The 17384-nt window shown below is 40.7% G+C and overlaps 2 protein-coding genes across 2 annotated transcripts; both read left to right on the forward strand.

Moving 5' to 3' along the window:
* The first annotated feature begins 438 nt into the window (after positions 1-438).
* On the forward strand, positions 439-10552 carry aspscr1 (ASPSCR1 tether for SLC2A4, UBX domain containing). The gene is made up of 17 exons (XM_086082739.1): positions 439-576; positions 793-848; positions 1160-1274; positions 1935-2035; positions 3149-3206; positions 3290-3363; positions 3466-4048; positions 4710-4769; positions 4848-4987; positions 5805-5886; positions 5986-6052; positions 7615-7677; positions 7986-8038; positions 8651-8702; positions 8800-8869; positions 9734-9918; positions 10244-10552. Exons 1-17 carry the CDS (start codon positions 487-489, stop codon positions 10252-10254), a joined length of 1860 nt encoding a protein of 619 aa, XP_085938865.1. The 5' UTR covers positions 439-486; the 3' UTR covers positions 10255-10552.
* Positions 10553-12874: 2322 nt separating this feature from the next.
* On the forward strand, positions 12875-16647 carry LOC147170136 (myeloid-associated differentiation marker-like protein 2). The gene is made up of 2 exons (XM_086083236.1): positions 12875-13235; positions 15927-16647. Exons 1-2 carry the CDS (start codon positions 12955-12957, stop codon positions 16579-16581), a joined length of 936 nt encoding a protein of 311 aa, XP_085939362.1. The 5' UTR covers positions 12875-12954; the 3' UTR covers positions 16582-16647.
* Positions 16648-17384: the final 737 nt, after the last annotated feature.

The following is a 17384-nucleotide window of genomic DNA, read 5'->3' on the forward strand; positions in this document are numbered from 1 at the left end:
AAGTATTGGCTGCGAGTAGCGAAAAATCCGCATATAATTGATGCCTTACACTTTTTCATATTGGATCTCCAACGGTGCTTGGCATAGATATAGAAAAAAAAATACATTTGGCAGTAAATACAAGGGAAAACAAATCTAAGAAATAAAATAATAATTAAAAAAAAAAAAGTCCCACTGGAATGGATTCCTAAGAATGTGTTTTATTTATTTATTTATTTTTTGAAGCTCAAAGGAAGTACATTCCACAATATGGCTGTATCACCTGTTTAATTTCGTGGGAGGGGTATTGAGTAAAAATGACCTATGACCCATGTAGGAGCCTGTACTGTGATCAGTGACTAAAATGACGCAGCATATTTTAATGTTGTTTTTGTAAATAGCTATTCAGACCACAGCTTATAAGTGATGATAAATAATCTTTTTTTTTTTTGTATACCGCAACCAATAAAGGTTGTTCAAAGAAAATGTGTGACGTCACAAAACACAATGGCAGCTAGTGGTACGTCTGTGACGGTCCTAACGCCAAATGGAAGAAGACAGACAGTTAAAGTGTCCCCGAATACACCGTTATTACAGGTAATGGTCGTTTAAACAACGTTTCACGTTTCTTGTTTGAGGCGGTTTGTTTCAATATTGGTATTGTAATTTCTCTTACAGTTAGCTTGTTTAGCTAACTAGCTATACTATAGCCAGTGACAGATCAGATTTTGTGTTCCTGGGTTTTGTTTTGTTGCACTTTGTCGCATAACGTCATGTGTATACAGTAGTAAGTTTTAGTTGTCTTTCGTGTAGGTGCTGGAGGAGGTCTGCAAGAAGCATGGATTTAATCCCGACAATCACGGTTTAAAGTAAGTAGTGGATCCAAGTTGACAATGTTTTTGCTGTTGGCTAACGATACAGAAGAGTAAAAAGAAAGAAAAAAGAAGAAGCTTTCAGTTAGTTGGCACTCAAGAGATTTTGCGGTTTTTTTATATAATATATTTCTCTGTAGGATTTCGCGTTGATGCTAACAAATCTAATTGATATATCATTTCACAATTAGGTCACATCACAAGTGACATTTTGACTTCCCCATAATAATATATTCAGTTAATTGGTGTATATGCTTTTAAAATACAATTCTATGGATGTCACACCACTATGTCTTTTTTTTGGGCAGGTTTCAAAGGACAGTTCTCGACCTGACACTGCAGTGGAGGTTTGCCAACCTGCCTAACAATGCCAAGCTAGAAGTGGTGCCAAGTACAAGGACACAGAACGTATCTGATAGTCAGGTAAGTTACAAGACACCAAAGAGGCACTAAAGACCCTTTTCCTTTGTACCGGTTCAACCCCGCGAAAACAGTCTGGTACTGTCCTGTGTGGTCGCTTTTCCATGACACTTTTTCGGGGCCATGTAGTTGCAATGGAACCGTTCGTCAGAACCTCTTCAACCCTGGTTCTAAAACGCAGGCCGAGCAGGGTTGTGAGATCACTGCCATTTCTTAAGCAATGTGGCAAATAATTCGACCACTTCCTGGTTTTATTTATTTTATACAGTACACATATATTGTGTTTCACTACAACATTTGGGCATATGTAGAATATCATATGTTGGCAATGGATGAAATAGTGAAGCTTGTGTTAAAAATGTTTGTGACTGGTCCATTCACTTGATTGAGAGGTCTCCAAATGGATGTATAATATATATATATATATATTGTATTTATTTAGTCTTTATGGCTGGATTTATACGTTTTTACATTCAACCATAAATATCTTATATAAACAATGTTTGGTTTGAGTGTTGAAGAGATTGTTGAATTAATCTTTGATTTTGTATTTTAGTTGATGTTTCATGTGTTACATTTTCTCGTTAACCCCACGAACAATTAATTTTGTGTTATTTCATAGGAAAGCTGGATAAATGTGTGCTTACCTACCTTATCTCCCAGGTGCGCATTGCGCTGCAGATGGAAGATGGCTCTCGTCTCCAGGGTTCCTTTTCTTGCGGGAAGAGTTTTTGGGAACTCCTGACACATTTTCCACAGATCAGGTATGTGTGTGTGTATCGGGCTAATTTAACGTGCCCTCTGCCTTTGAAAGATCACATTTGATTTTAAAAATATATGTTCTAGTCCTCAACTCTGCATAAAACAGATGGACTTCAGTGTGTTTTAATAGTACAACCTGGTATGGTACCCCAGCAAAATCGCAGTTCTTACGGAAAACGTGAACACACACGCACACACACAGCTGTTGCCAATCAGTCCCAGCAGCTAAGCGTCCTCCAACACTCATCTCTCGTAAACTACATCACTCCGCAGCCGGATTCTTTTCCAAGGATGCCTGTTATTGTTTTTCTTTGCCGGCAGGTAAACCAAAGCTTTTGGTATCATTTCTGATCTCCTCAATCGATTTGATTTCGATTCACAAGAGCTCCGTTCGATTAGATTTCAATTTTAAATTCCCCAAATTTGTAATGTTTATTTTAAATTCATTCATTGCCATTGACTGCTATAAACGTCAAAAATTCATTTAAACAATTTCTATTAGTTTAACATTTTTTCCATTTTTGTTGACAAGAGTATGAAAACCTAGATTTTTTTTATTGTAAATTTAGAACAGATATAAAATTTGTCATTAATCGTGAGTTAACTAGTGAAGTCATGCGATTAGTTACAATTAAAAATTGTAATCGCCTGTCGCCCCTAATTTTTTATATATATTTTTTAATGAATGTATGGCAGTGAATGAGTTAACATTCAATTTTCTCATGAATTTATGAGGAAAAGAGAGATTAAAGTAATCGATTCAGGGTTTTATGAAGCGTATCGTGATCGAAAAGGAAAATCGATTCATTATCGATTATTTATTTTTTAAACCTAGCCTTAAACCTTTGATTTTTTTTTTTTTATAATTGAGGTAAACAATCGTAAAACATTTCTCGTTCAGTTGGTGTCAACATGCAGAAAATGCACACATGGTTTACACATGCAGTGTGTGCCTTAAGTCATATGAAAGAGAGGTTTTATTGTTGTTTTTTGTCCATTTCAATTTGGATTAGCGTGCTCAAGTGTAATTTGCTTTATTTAGGTGCCATTAAACCAAAAGAGAGTAAAACACTTGAATTAACCCTTCCTTCCTCAATGATGTCACCTTTCCCCAGCGCGTCAGAGCTGTCCGAGTCTGGGTCCACTCCTGTGTGCGTTTACATGAGAGATGAGGTATGAAATGTATATCTACCTGTCAAGACAGCAAAAGTATTTTGTAAGTATGTCATCCAGCGGTTAAGAGCGTATGTGTGTAGGTGTGTGGGGAAGAGGCCCTCAAGGAGACCACTCTGAAGTCATTAGGCCTTACTGGAGGAAGTGCCATTGTCAGGTAAACTGCCCTTTGAGGTTTACCTGTGATTTCAGATTCATGAACCATCAACCCCAGTTCCTAAGTCATTTCATTGCGTTGTTTATATTTTGCCTTTGACAGGTTTTTCTTGAAACCTGACGAAGCACCAGGAGAAGATTGCATGGAGACAACTGAAGTCGCCGTTGTGCCAGCGCCCCCTGCTGTCAATGAATGCCCTCAAAGCTCCGCCTCTCTGCCTGACCCTGTTCCTTCCCATTCGGAAATCTCAGTGTCACGCGAGATGGCTAAAAACTCGAACCCTGCTCAGTCAACAGAGACCGTACTGGGGATCACCCCTGTTCCTTCCACTAGTACACTTCCTGTTCAACAGGAAAAAATCCAGGAAAGAAATGAACCAAAGTCTCCTCCTGTAGTAAGAGGAATGTCAGAGGCCTGTCGTGGGGAGGAGGCGGGGCCGTCAGGGCTCAACGCCCTGTCGTCATCCTCTACGTCATCTTCATCTTCGTCATCATCATCATCTTCTGAGCACATAGTGGTATTCATTCCTTTTTCCGGAGGGGGTCAGCGCCTTGGCGGTCCGGAAGGAAGTGCAGATGGACGCGTACACTCCCCAACTTTATCGTCGTCTTCATCACTGTCAGCATCTGCCATAGAATCACCCAAAGCCAAGAAAGCCAAGCCCTCCCATGGATCGGCCACCAAGGTATGTGAAATGGGTATCCTCTTTATTTTAATTTGTTTGTAGATGGCCTACGAGTGCCGTAAATATCCAACAATTTCGAGTTGCGAGCCCTTGCATTATCTTTTTTTGTTGTTGTCGTAAATGTTGCCTTTCAGCAATTTATTGAATGGGACGAGGTCAATCACAAATCCAGTATAAAATGAAAGCATTTGCAAGGCAGGGGTGCCCAAGTCCGGTCCTGGAGAACCCCTAACCAGCATGTTTTCCATGTTTCTCTCCTTCAACACACCTGATTCATGATCAGGATCGTTAACAGGCTTCTGCAAAGCTTGCTGATGAGCTGATCATTGGATTCAGTTGCGTTGGAGGAGGGAGACCTGGAAAAGGGGCTGGACAGGGGCTCTCCAGGACCGGACTTGGGCACCTCTACGCTAAGGCCTTGTTCACACTGCACTTAGCCCTGCAAGGTGCCATCGATGAGTCCACTCATTGTGTATGTGTTGAGGGTGTTGCGGAATGCCGTGGCGTGGCAAGAAGGCATTTGACATGCCTAGAATTAATATTCAGTGCCAGCACTTCCAAATATGGTCGATGTTGCACCAGAGAGTCGTCGTCCTTTCCCGCTGAGCAATTCATTTAGCCTCCAATGAACATTTTCTAATCATAAATTATTTCTCTGCAGAATCAACCCACTGCCAAAAAGTCAGACGAGATTATGGATGGAGCGCTAAAGTTCTTGGCGGTAAACACTTGCAATCTTTAAATGAAAACTTGTTGGGTGTCATGCCTTCATTTGAGCTTTCACTCTCGATGGCTGCAGCCAGTGGAGAGAGAGCCTCTCATCTACCACCTGGAGCGCGTGTGCCATCGCTCTGAAGATGCCGTGGAGCTGCCAGATGAGTTCTTTGACGTGACCGTGGATGATGTGCGCAAGCGTTTTGCTCAGCTTAAGAGTGAGAGGTTAGTGGATGAAAGTGACAACTGTGAGACAATAATATAGCCTGAGATAATAAATGAGATGTTGTAAGATTCATATTCTGATACACCAACAGCAAATATAGCAACTGATGCTGTGAATCGGTGTTTAAGCCGTGACATTTATTTATTGGCAAAGAATATTGGCGCTTGTGGACCATTCCGATTCAGCACTCTTCGACGGACAAAATCACTCAGGAAGTTGTGTGTGTGTGTGTTTTTTTTAAGCAAACCTGCTGGCCTCGTTTATTCAGCACAATTTTTGGTGAACGCTCCCTTTTTAAACCCCGTTACGTCATCACTGTGCGACCATTACCTTTTAACGCTTCACCCTTCGCATGCGGCCAGCTTTGTTTAAATAAAGAGTTTGTCATCCAAGTCTCACACTGAATTACACAAATAACTTGTCGGAAGATTCAGAATGAGCGCGGACTCGCTAAGCCGTGTTCAGCCGTTTTAGAGGTCCGATATGAGAATATTGCTAACTCGATTGTTGGCATGAAGATCATAGCTTTGTTGAATTTCTTATTCTTTTTTTTTTTGCCAGCAACCAAGCACATCAGGCCTCATGCATTTTTGTCTGGCTGCCCAATTATTTACTACTATTGTACTTTAACAATTACTGCAATTACCAAAGGTGACGTTAGCAGGAATTCATCTCTAGCATTGACAAGCACACGTTCACACATTGCCTTCCTTGGCGCTCTGCTCTCTCTGTCCGAAGTTAGAATTCACCTTCTGCTTTTTATTCATTCCACTCATAAGATTCTAACTTCAATGCCCTTCATCCCATTTTCTTCAGGAAATTGTTGGAGGAGACACCGCTGATGACTAAATCTCTCCGAGAAGCACAGATGAAGGAGAAGATAGACCGATACCCCAAAGTGTGTACACATGATACACGCTCATTCCCGTTTTGAGACGCGTGCCATTGGAATGTGCCGACATACAGTACAGTATGCCTACTTGTGCTGTTTCTTCAGGTTGTGCTAAGGATTCAGTTTCCAGATCGACATGTTCTACAGGGTTTCTTCAGGCCCCTCGAGACAGGTTTGTAGTTTTTCACAGATGTGGCTCTAATGTTAAAGCTATTTGTACATTCTTATCAATTCTACCCAACAACAACAAATCAGGGGGGAATTTCAGTCGAAAATTGGGCTGATGATTAATCCAAACGGAACCGACATAGCTATGTAGTGGAATGCAAATTTGAAATCGCAAAGGCTGTGATTTGGGGGAGTGGCGGGAAGAGAAGCAAAATTGAAAAGAAAATGGCCTTAACCATACCATAAGGCGAAGCTACTAATGTCACCACTTCCCTTACGTCTCTCGCTCTCTCTCCCCTTTAGCAGAACGTTTTTAATTCGCATTGATCTGCTCCACCAAATAAAACATAGCTGCCTGCAGTGCTTCCCCACATCACATTTACCTGTTGCAGCTTACCACAAATGAATTTAGACGGCTACTAAAAGATGTTGTAATAACTTTCTTTGCTGCACGGAAAGCCACCCTGCTGCTCGATACCAGTACAGATTTCTTTTGTGGTAAGATACTACAAATATAGTGCCTGAAATGACTGAAGTGTCAACTGTATCAATGTCAACCTAATATCAAAGTTAGGGAATCGATCTTAGCGATTTCATCTCAAACGGTATCGATCCCCCTCACTATTTCAGTGCCATAATGGTCGTCTCGTCACTTTCACAGCACACTCATTAACTCGTAAGATTCATTAGTATTCTTTAAAAAAAAAGGGGGGGGTGGCAATTGATTATAATCTAATGAACCATGCAAGCAAACATTGTCATGACATTCTCATGAGCAAAATATACAGGACCGCAAAAGGAAAACAATACTTATGAATTAATTTCCCCAAATAATATATTTGCTTATCATTTCAAATACATGAGAAGAAGACCTTAATACAGTGGAACCTCGGAGTTCGAACGCGACTACTTCCGTAAATACTGCCACAAGGAACCACCCCTAGATGTTCAACAACGTTAAACGGCGCACAAAAGACCCCTTAGTAGTCTAACAATATGCCCAATGTAAAATACCCCAACTCGGCACTCGGAACTAAAGCATTCATTAACATAGCATTTTTCATCTACTGATTCCGTCACACCACAACTTTTTTTATTTATTTTTATTGTTTAAATACTGTACAGGGTGTAAATGTTCTGGTTTTTTTTTTTTACATAAATAGAAATTAAAATAGGAATTTTCTCTTTTGGAGCTTGGGAACAAATGAATGGCATTTACATTATTTCCTACGGGAAAAAATGTTTTGGAGGTTGAACAATTCAAACTTCAATTCACAGGAACGAATTATGTCCGAACTCTGAGGTACCACTGTACAATAATTGCCACAGTGGCCGTATACGAAACTCCAGTATTGTACTGGAAACATTTTTAAATATAAGCGATGAAGCTCCTCCATTCTACTGTGCATTACTTAGCAGCCGAAGAGAACAGGTTAAAAACAAACAATTGCATATTGAATCAGAATTAGATAATTTTCCCAAATCATTCAGTCGTAGTCTAAAACAAAACTCTCCTCCACACGAAGCATGCTCTGATTTTGATTTTTTTTTTCCCTCTCTCTCTAGTTGGGGCTTTAATGGATTTTGTAAGGACCCACTTGGAGGACCCCTTGCTCAGTTTCTACCTCTGTAAGTGCCATTAAGTCAGATTCTTCCTACACCATATTATTTTTGAGAATTATTTTTTTTGAAACCAACCCGTCTCCACCAATTAGATAAGGTGGTCTTTAGAGTATGCTCTATATCAGGGGTGGGCAAACTCGGTCCTTGAAGGCGGATTCACATTTTTGGGTTTTGGTTTGGGGGGGTGGGGGGGGGGGGTAGTTTTGTGGAAAACGCATATTGAAATGAATGTAAATTAAAATACGTATAAACATGTGAGGACCAGTGTACATTTTAGCAAGTCGACAACTCAATTTCATTTCCATTTTTTCCAGTTATCACACCCCCCAAAAAAATTCTGGATGATCCCGCTGTCACTCTTTTCCAGGTAAGAGGCATCGCACTGTTGGTCGTTCAGGGAGCGCCACAATTTTAATTGAAAGATTGGATTCAGGCAAACCGCATCAGTCACACTCTTCTCTTGAAAAAGAACTGGACGTTCACTATCAACACACACACACACACACACACACACACACTGGCTGACTCTTATCTTCAAAGACGCTCTACATTCTCATTCTCCCTGAGTCTCGCTCTCCTACTTATACTCACACTTGTTTCCCTCTCCACTGTCCTTGACCCCAGCTGGACTTGATTTACCCAGGCGGGCACACGGGGTTCATACGGGCCTCACTTTGATCTGTGCACACAAACACGCACACATGGAGAGCAATTCTCATACTGACGTGACGGAAAGTACTGAATGAATTGAATGAAGTAGCACAATCGCCTGAAATTGCGACTTTCCTGGGAGCCATACTGAGGAGTAATTTTTTAAGTTATTGTAATCTCCGGCATGGGTTTTCTTTTTTTCTTTTTTTCTTTTACAGTGGTTGTCAAATGTGACTTGCAACCTGTTTCTGAGTCTTAATTATATGGTGGATACCCATATGCCAGCCATCTTGAAAATGTATGTATTGCGTCTTGTGTTTGTCACCAGGCTGACCTGTTTCCCGGTGCCGTGGTGTACCTCGGCTCCGACGTCAAGACAGGTTTCTATTTTTCATTTTTATTTTTTACTTTTTATGCTCATTGGAAGTAGATCCCAATGTGGGCTGTTCTTTATTACTTGTGTGTTTGTGTCAACAGAATTGTACTTAAAGAGGGAACTTCTCGAATCGTCTGTCTCGGCTTTGCAAGCAAATGAATCCATTGCAAGGTACGTCCATACATGTGTGCACTTTATTTAGTGGAACCACTAAATAGACCTTCAATTCGACAATTTGTTTTTTGTTTTTCGTTTTACATGACTTCTTGCAAGACATTAATTCAGCAAGCATTAAAATGTTCTTGAGTATTTTTTCCCTTTTGGTTGCTTTGTTTCTTCTTAAATCTTTAAATGGGCAGACTGACTGACTACAACTTTGAAGACATCGGGAGTGCTAATTAGATGTTACACCTTAATTCAAGGTGTGCCTTAAGTCAAAATGTTTTCAGTCTTATCTAGTGGAACCATCATTTTTTTATATTCACAATTTTTTTTAATTGATTCAAAAGAAATGTCAGATTTTCACTGGTTGATTGTCAGTACATTTTCATTAATTATTGCTTGTCAGTTTCAAGTTACTTTAGCGACCATTGTTCATTTTTAATTTATTGAGGGGTACCAACAATTTTTCTATGTAAAACCTTTGTCTTTAGCTTTTTTGTATGCGTTTTCTTTAAAGCTACTGAACTTAGAATATTCAATTTTGAATCACTACTGCCACCTGCTGACGAAAAACGAAACGGCACATACACACCGCACACATGACGTCACATCCGCAGACAGGGCGCGGGAATTTTTAACCCGAATCAAGTTTGAAAACTATCGGCCAGAGGCTTGCAGGAGTACCCATTGTGAACAGCTAAGATGTTAATCTTCTAATTAGAATACATTTCAGTCATAAATGGTCAAATAAAAAGCTTATTGTAAAGTTATTTTGGGGGGAAAAGTTCCATATTGCATCTTAACACAAAAAAGATTTAGACCTTTTTCCGACTTGTCCCTCATCTCATCTCTAACCCACCTCCGACATCCCAGCTGCATGCTCCAGTCAACAAGACCCTCCACCAGCTCATCAGCCACAAAAGGATGCCAGCCTTCTCCAGAACCAACTCCTGACACCAGCTCACCCACGGAAGACGATCAAAACAGAGCGTCAACAAACAAAGCAAAGCCTGGCAGATCGGACGCGGGCAAGGTGCCCAAGTGGCTCAAGCTTCCAGGTGGGCAACAGAGGACACACACACGCACACACACACACACACACACACACACATTGTTCACTGCTGCTTTGAATGTTGTCGTTTGATCGCAGACACCATGCTGACGAGATCTGTGCATAACTTACGCAAACAGCTGCTCAAACACTTCCTTGGCTATATTTTGCATATAGGAATTAACTTGGCAAGCAGAATCTTAATGAAAGAAAGTTATCATTAATGCAGTAAATCGGTATGTGTGAGTGTTGCTTGGTGCCGTAGAGGTGTCAGGCCCGCCACTACCAGAAGTAAAGACGTTTGCGTTTTTCTTGTCTTGTGTTCCTTGCAGGTAAGAAATGAGACGTGTGAGGGTGAGAAGTGCAACCAAGCCAGACGTCTTGACACTCGCCGCCTTGCACAGCCAATTGATTGCACTTCAACCTCAGCTGTGTGACTGCTGCGCACTTCAATTCAACTTGGAAGATGCCTGTACTCGCACTTTGAACTGTGTGAGGTCATGGCTGGTGGAGTGAAGAATTCATATTTGATGAGAAGACTGATGTGATTGCTGGTTGATGTGTGTGAAGAGAAACTGCTGGATGGGGTTTATTCAAAACCGCTTAAGAATAGTTCAATAATAAAAAGATGCTGTTTTTGATGATGTGGTATTGTTTTGAATTCAGTTTTAGTTTAACTGACTATATTTTGACTTTGTTTTGCATACTGATCGTGCTTGTATTCTACCACAGGTGAATATTTTAATACAATGGTGTAACAATTGTTGCTGAGATTTACTGTGAGGATGAAAGGCTGGGTGGTGGTCTATAGTTATAGTTATAAACGCATATAATCCGATACATAAGTTTTGGAACGGCGGGGGTCAATTATTGTTTTTTTTTTGTGTACTGAAGACATTTGGGTTTCAGATGAATGTGAGACAAACGTTGAGGATTCCAGCTTTTATTTCATGTTATCTCATATTTCTTGAGACCAAAATTAACCTCTACCAAAGTGATGGAAAGGCCAAAGTATGGAGAAAGAATCTGCGAAAGATCCAGAACACACAAGCTCATCTGTGAAGCATGAATTCTGAAGTCCACAAAACCATTTTGTCTGGCAATTTGCAGAAAAATGCATCCAAGCTCATTGCTTCAAACAAAAGGTGCTCTGTCCTGAGTTGTTTAACACATCAAGATGTAATGAAAGCGGAAATTCTGAACTTTAAATCCAAATGTCTTCACTAGTATACAACAAAAACAAAGGAATTTTAATTTACATTGCCGTTCCAATACTTTTGGAGGGGACTGTAAATGAATGACGTCTAAAAAGAAACATGAGCATGAGTTGTGTAAACTCCACATTGTGACTTATTTTTAGGAAATGCAACACAAAAAGTGTGCAGCGTGATACACAACTGTTTACAAACTGTCCCACTTCTGCCCCCTGGTGGTTTTAAGGTTACCTGGGGCGGCAATTTTAGACTCGCAAGTTGCTGACTTGACTTTTTGTTCAAAATATTTTATGGGATTAGTATTGCCTTTTATATATTTCTTGCTTGATGGAAACATTTAAGTTGCTAGTATATTTTCGTGTTTTTTTTTTTAAACAAGAATTTGCTGTGGTAAATAAGTAACACAGACGTTGTTGACTGTTGAGCAAGACAGTGCAGCCCATCTCTTTAGTCTAAAAAAATAAAATCAAAAATATAAATACTGCAGGTGGAGACAGAGAGCTAAGAACCGATATCACAATCAGACAAGAACATCGTCTTGTCGAGTAGTAAAGAACCAGTATTCCTTCAGAACTTTACCTTCAAATGACATAATGACGTTTGGACCGACCTGTGATTGCTCATATGGTGGTACAGCATACTAAACAATTCACTCTGGTTTACCACAACATAAGATCATGTCCTCGATTCAAATTTTTTTTTTTAAAGAAAACTTTTCAGTCTTGAGATTATTTGAGAACAGTATAACCAGACTTGTAATGTTGTCATTGAAAGAATACGCATGCCATACAGTCTTAAGTATAGGCACCCAAAAAAAAAAAAAAACTGTCGTGCAAAAAGTGTCATTGAGCATTAAAATGACCTGCCTTATTTGAAAACAAATGACATAAGATATTGTATTATACTGTATGCATTTAAGTCAGAAAAAGAGTAAAGTAATGACTCTAGAGTCCCAGTTTTTGAATTTCCAAGCCAGGAAGACCTGAATTGTGCAGGAATTCTTTGAAGATTTAATGAGGTCTGTACTTCTGTTAGAGCAGGGATGCCAAACTCGTTTTCATCACAGGCCACATTGTTATGTTTTCTCTCAGCTGACACTTATGACTGTTATAATTTAAGATCAATTACAATTTCAGAAGAGATTTTCTGCCAATGTTATTGGTGGGCCACATGGGCCTCTTGAGTTTGACACACGTCTGTTAGAGCGCAAGCATTAAAATATATATATATATATAAACGGGCTTAAAAAAGAATAAAAGTGCAAAATCAAACATTTTAAAAATGGATCCCATCTGTTCACATTGATTCATTGTGAAATAATGATAAATTAATTGGTGATATTCTTTCAGGGCTCAGGCTTGTACCATTTAATAGGCTCTCCAATGTGTCTCCATGGCTGACAAACACACACACACACACCCCTCACACTCATTAGACCATGACCCGTCCCAACCCTAAATAACTTCCATTCTGGTCCGACTGAGCCCCAGCATACCATCCACACAGCACACACCGTTAGAAGGCAGCAAGTGTGTGAGGAGGAAGATGAGTGTTAGCATTTGACAGCAGACACAAGAAGGTCACGTTTTCTCTTGACAGTTTTCTTTGGATTGAAATGATCAACGAGCTGTCATCATACAGAAGAACTTCCTGCTACGTTGGACAGGCAAGCGCCCGACTACTGTATACGGACGTGTGACCCCTGTGCGGATTGTCATAATCGGGGCGTGACCATTCAGACACCAAGGACGGAAAAAGAGTTCAATTCGCTTGAGTGAAGGTTTAAAGTCAGACGTGACTCCATTCATATTGGTTTCAAACACCTGCTGATGGATCCCCAAGGCGGCCCATACCTGAACATGAGAGCGCTGCTCTCACCTCTCGGCGCCGCCCGCCTTTGCCAGCTGGCAATGGGCTGCGCGGTGATCGCCATGGTGATCCACACTGCGGGCTACAGCGGTTCCCACGGTGTCTTCTGCATGGCCGTGTGGTGCTTCTGCTTTGCCATGTCGGTGGCGGTCTTCTTCTTGGATGCCACTCGCCTCCACAGCTGCCTGCCAGTTTCCTGGGACAACCTCACCGTCACATGCGCCGCCTTCGCCACACTTGTGTAAGTCGCCTCGAGGATGGATTGTAAAATACTGGGCAATTTATTTGATGGGATGATTTATGGATAAGTGAATGAAGAAATGGTGACTATGTTGAACATAATGAATGAATAAACTCCACAGTGCTGGTCCTTCAAGAGTAGGCCTAATTTAAATGTTTGTGTGCCAAAAACATCCCAGTCCAATTTCTTTTGTTTATTAGTAACATGTTGTCATCAATTGAAACCCAAAAAGACAATTCCCAAATCTAAAACGCTTGTGTTTATGCTACAGGAAGGTTAATGATTGCAGTCAATAAATCTAAGGTACATTAAAAAAAAATAATCAGTATTTGCTTGGGGCCAAGAATATGTTATGGCTCTCAAAGAGTTGACGTTGCTTTTGCTAATGTATTTTTTCCGAGGCTGGAGGGAGAGAACCTGCTTGAGGCAAAATGTCGACTTTTTTGCAAATCTGTTGCCAGCATGATTTTTAAGAAACTACTTTTGACACTCACTTGTTTAACACAAACAGAAACGAATGTATTTGGAATGTGAGAGGAAGCGGAGAGAACACACACATTCCACACAGGCCAGACCAGATTCAAACCCTGAACCTCATAACTGTGAGGCAGCCTTGAGATCCACGCACACACTGTGCTGCCCTAGTCAGATTCTAAATAATTCTCATATGGCGTGTGCTTGCATGGGAAATGATTTACATTCATGAAATAAAACCAACAGCAATGAATACAATATGAGAGATTAATTATGTAAGTGTGAAGTGATCATTTCCCCATAACGGATGTTCTGTGTACGTTGAACTCCCGTTTATCACAAAGGATTCATTCATAGTTTGGACACCTCTGATAAACAGAAACCCCCCCCAAAAAATAAAAATCTTTAAACAAATTAAATCTAACTAAACTTCTTAAAACCTACTTTTTAAAGTACTGTTCTCACTCTCTTGTTTGCACAGTTCACAAAAAAAAAAGAAGAAAAAAAATAGTCAAAGGGTGCTTGCTAATTGTGTGTTACTCCCAGTTGAAATTTAGGCTACTATAAAACTAATACATAAAACAAAAGACAAAATTACATACTAACACACCAACCAGCTATATCATTTTTCATTACAAAAATTAAGCTTGTTTTATGCTAGCATATTTCTACTGTAATGTCAAACGCTATAGATGGGACAATGGGCTCTTTGCACAAATCCGCTACTTCCTGAACTCAGTACCACTGCTTCATTTCCTGTCTTTCATGATTGGACAAACTGATTAATCCAGGTGTGTCTGGCCATTGTCGTCGTGGTTACTGAGGTCAGGCACACCTGGATTAATCAATTTGTCCAATCATGAAAGACAGGAAATGAAGCAGTGGTACTGAGTTCAGGAAGTAGTCGATTTGTGCAAAGAGCCCATTAGCTAGCTACTGTATTGACAATTCCGAAATTACGTCACAAGTCAAAATGGCGGTCTTATGTTGCGTTCAAGGAGAGTGAAGTCGGATTTATCCCACTCAAGAGTGTCCCAGGTCCAATCTCAAAGCATTTGAGGCAAATGTAAACAACAAAGATGGCTGATTCCAAAAAATTCCTTGTCGCCAAGCCCCCCCGTTTATTTCCCTTTTTTTTTTTGGGAGAGAGCCCAGTATTGTTCATTCGGTAATCTTACCGATTCGACATGTCATTATCATTGCTCTCTCTTTATTTTTATTTTATTTTTTTTGCATGTGCGTGAGTATGTGCATGTGTGACTGTGTGCGTGCATATGTGCGTGCGTGTGAGTGTGTGCTCATTGATTCACCTAAAACCTATTAAAAATCCCATACCGTTCACCTAAACCAAATACTTGAGAATCCAGCTAGAGTCGTGAGGTTGTCAGGAGTTCTTGTTCTTGTTAACGCAGTCATTACAAATCTCCTTGTGTCACATGAACATATGTTTTGTATTTACATTTGCCACGAACACGTGGAGGTTGGAACTGACACAATCTGATTGGGATCATTCCGATTTCCCACTTTCCTCGAATGCAGCATTTTTCCTTGGTGAAAGACGCTCTCCGCTCGTTGAAAAAGCATTGGACTTTGGATCGTTGTAATTTGATTTCTCCGCTTATTGAAAAAACATTGGACTTTGGATCGTTGCAATTTGATTTATGAGGATTATTTTGATTTGAAAATGTGATAACATGTTTGACTACTATAACAAATGTGCCTGGTTTGTATGCAAATCACAGGCAAAAGCAATACGTTGTGGAAATGAAGTGTTGCATTGTGCAAATGGCAGAAATGCCAGGATGTTCGGTATTTTCAGTAGATGGGAAATTAGCTCACTACTGTATAATCTATTATTATTATTATTATTATGTATATTACAAAGTTTTTTGTTTTTTTTTACTTTAGCATGTGGAAACAATTAATGAATATGAAAAGATATCGTATGAGAGGCCATACAACTGCATCGTTTCCAGTGACCTCAATACTGCCCGGCATGATGACCTGGTTCTACTCAGAGGGTGCACAGCTCAACATTTGGACTTACCTGTACACTGTAAAACCCTCTAAAAATGATTTGCGATTAAGAATCTGCGATATAGTGCGATTGCGAATCATGAACCACGATATGCTGTAGCGAGGCTTCACTCTATTTCCCGGATGTGTTTGTGTTCATATTCTGCTTGTCTATATCTCCACCTGTTTATTTATTTACAGGTATGTGACGGCGTCTGTGGTCTACCCGCTCTTCTTCGTCCGAGCCGAGTGTCCCTACGCCGGCTGCGACGTCCGCAATTTCCGCATCGCCGTCACCGTCTGCTCCATCCTGGCGACTCTGGCCTACGGGGCCGAGGTGGCCCTGTGCCGAGCCAGACCGGGCCAAGCCGTGGCGGGCTACATGGCCACGGTCTCCGGCCTCCTCAAAGTGGTCCAGAGCTTTGTGGCCTGCGTAATATTCGGCGCCCTGGCCAACGGCAGCCAGTATTCCCTGTACGCCGCCACCATCTACTGCGTGGTGGTCTACGCGTTCTGCTTCACTCTGACTGCGCTGGTGGTCATCATGACGGTGTGTGGGCGCACCAAGACGGTGCGCTGTATGCCCTTTGATCGATTTGTGGTGGTGTGTACCCTGCTGGAGGTGCTGCTCTACCTGAGCGCATCAGTGGTTTGGCCCGTGTTCTGCTTCGACAGCAAATACGGCTCACCCGGGCGACCGTACTCGTGTCCTCAAGGGAAGTGTCCGTGGGACAGCAAAATGGTGGTGGCCGTTTTCTCCTTTGTCAACTTGGTGCTCTATGTGGTCGACCTCGTCTACTCGCAGAGGATACGATTCGTCTCTTCGCATTTGGCCAACGCCTCACGCCGACCTTAACATATTTTCTGGAGGTTGTCAAAACATGTTTGTCCAACCTCTGGCTTGTTTACCGAAAAGCAAACATTTCAAGGACCCAAAGGGCAAAAATCTTCCTGTTTTTTTTTACTACATTGTCGTCAAGTGCAGTCTGGATTCTCTCTGGATTGTGAACTTGGAATGTCACCAACACGTGTGCTCGACCGCACCCCAATAAAGTTGCAGCTTGATCCTTTGAAGTGACCCCTCCTACCTTCTGAGGGAATTAGGGTGACTAGACAGCCTCACCCAAGCGACTGCTTGGTATGTGCTGTCACATCAGTTTTGCATACTTTCTTTATGTGTCCCTAGCAAAATAATGCATACAAGTCTGGAATATAAATAGTAAATCGGCTACTGGCATTTGTGGTATGGCTGCTATGTGAAAAATGAATGCCACATGATAGAAATGATGTTGCCAAAAATAAACACACTGCACTCGTGAAACAGTCAGGCAAAAAAGAGGCTGCGGTCTTTGAACGTGACTCATAAAATGGCAAAGTTAAACACACAACATTCATGATTGCACAATTCAAACATGGTTAGTGTCACACAAATAGGGCACAGACTTTGAAAGTGAACTCGTCTCAAGGTTTTTATATTATTATATTATAAAATTGTTTACAAAATAAAATTAAAACAACTAACTGAAACTACATTTTATGTTGATAAAATTAACTACAGCTAACGTTTAGTTATATCAGTTGTTTGAGAATTGCAGTTTATTGCACAATACTTAGTGACCTGTTTTTGTTTTTATTTTAAATCACGCACTTGGCCAACAT

Source organism: Leptonotus elevatus, chromosome 8 (assembly GCF_054856555.1).
Source record: "Leptonotus elevatus isolate MCC_2025b chromosome 8, RoL_Lele_1.0, whole genome shotgun sequence".
NCBI lineage: Eukaryota > Metazoa > Chordata > Actinopteri > Syngnathiformes > Syngnathidae > Leptonotus > Leptonotus elevatus.

What these genes read in the sequence shown, in the direction of transcription:
- LOC147170136 (XM_086083236.1), top strand. Translation starts at nt 12,955, where the DNA reads ATGGATCCCCAAGGCGGCCCATACCTGAACATGAGAGCGCTGCTCTCA. An exon ending in GCCGCCTTCGCCACACTTGT is followed by an intron (nt 13,236 to 15,926) that starts GTAAGTCGCCTC and finishes ATTTATTTACAG; the next exon opens with GTATGTGACGGCGTCTGTGG.
- aspscr1 (XM_086082739.1), top strand. Translation starts at nt 487, where the DNA reads ATGGCAGCTAGTGGTACGTCTGTGACGGTCCTAACGCCAAATGGAAGA. An exon ending in GGAGGAAGTGCCATTGTCAG is followed by an intron (nt 3,364 to 3,465) that starts GTAAACTGCCCT and finishes TGCCTTTGACAG; the next exon opens with GTTTTTCTTGAAACCTGACG. An exon ending in CCCATGGATCGGCCACCAAG is followed by an intron (nt 4,049 to 4,709) that starts GTATGTGAAATG and finishes ATTTCTCTGCAG; the next exon opens with AATCAACCCACTGCCAAAAA.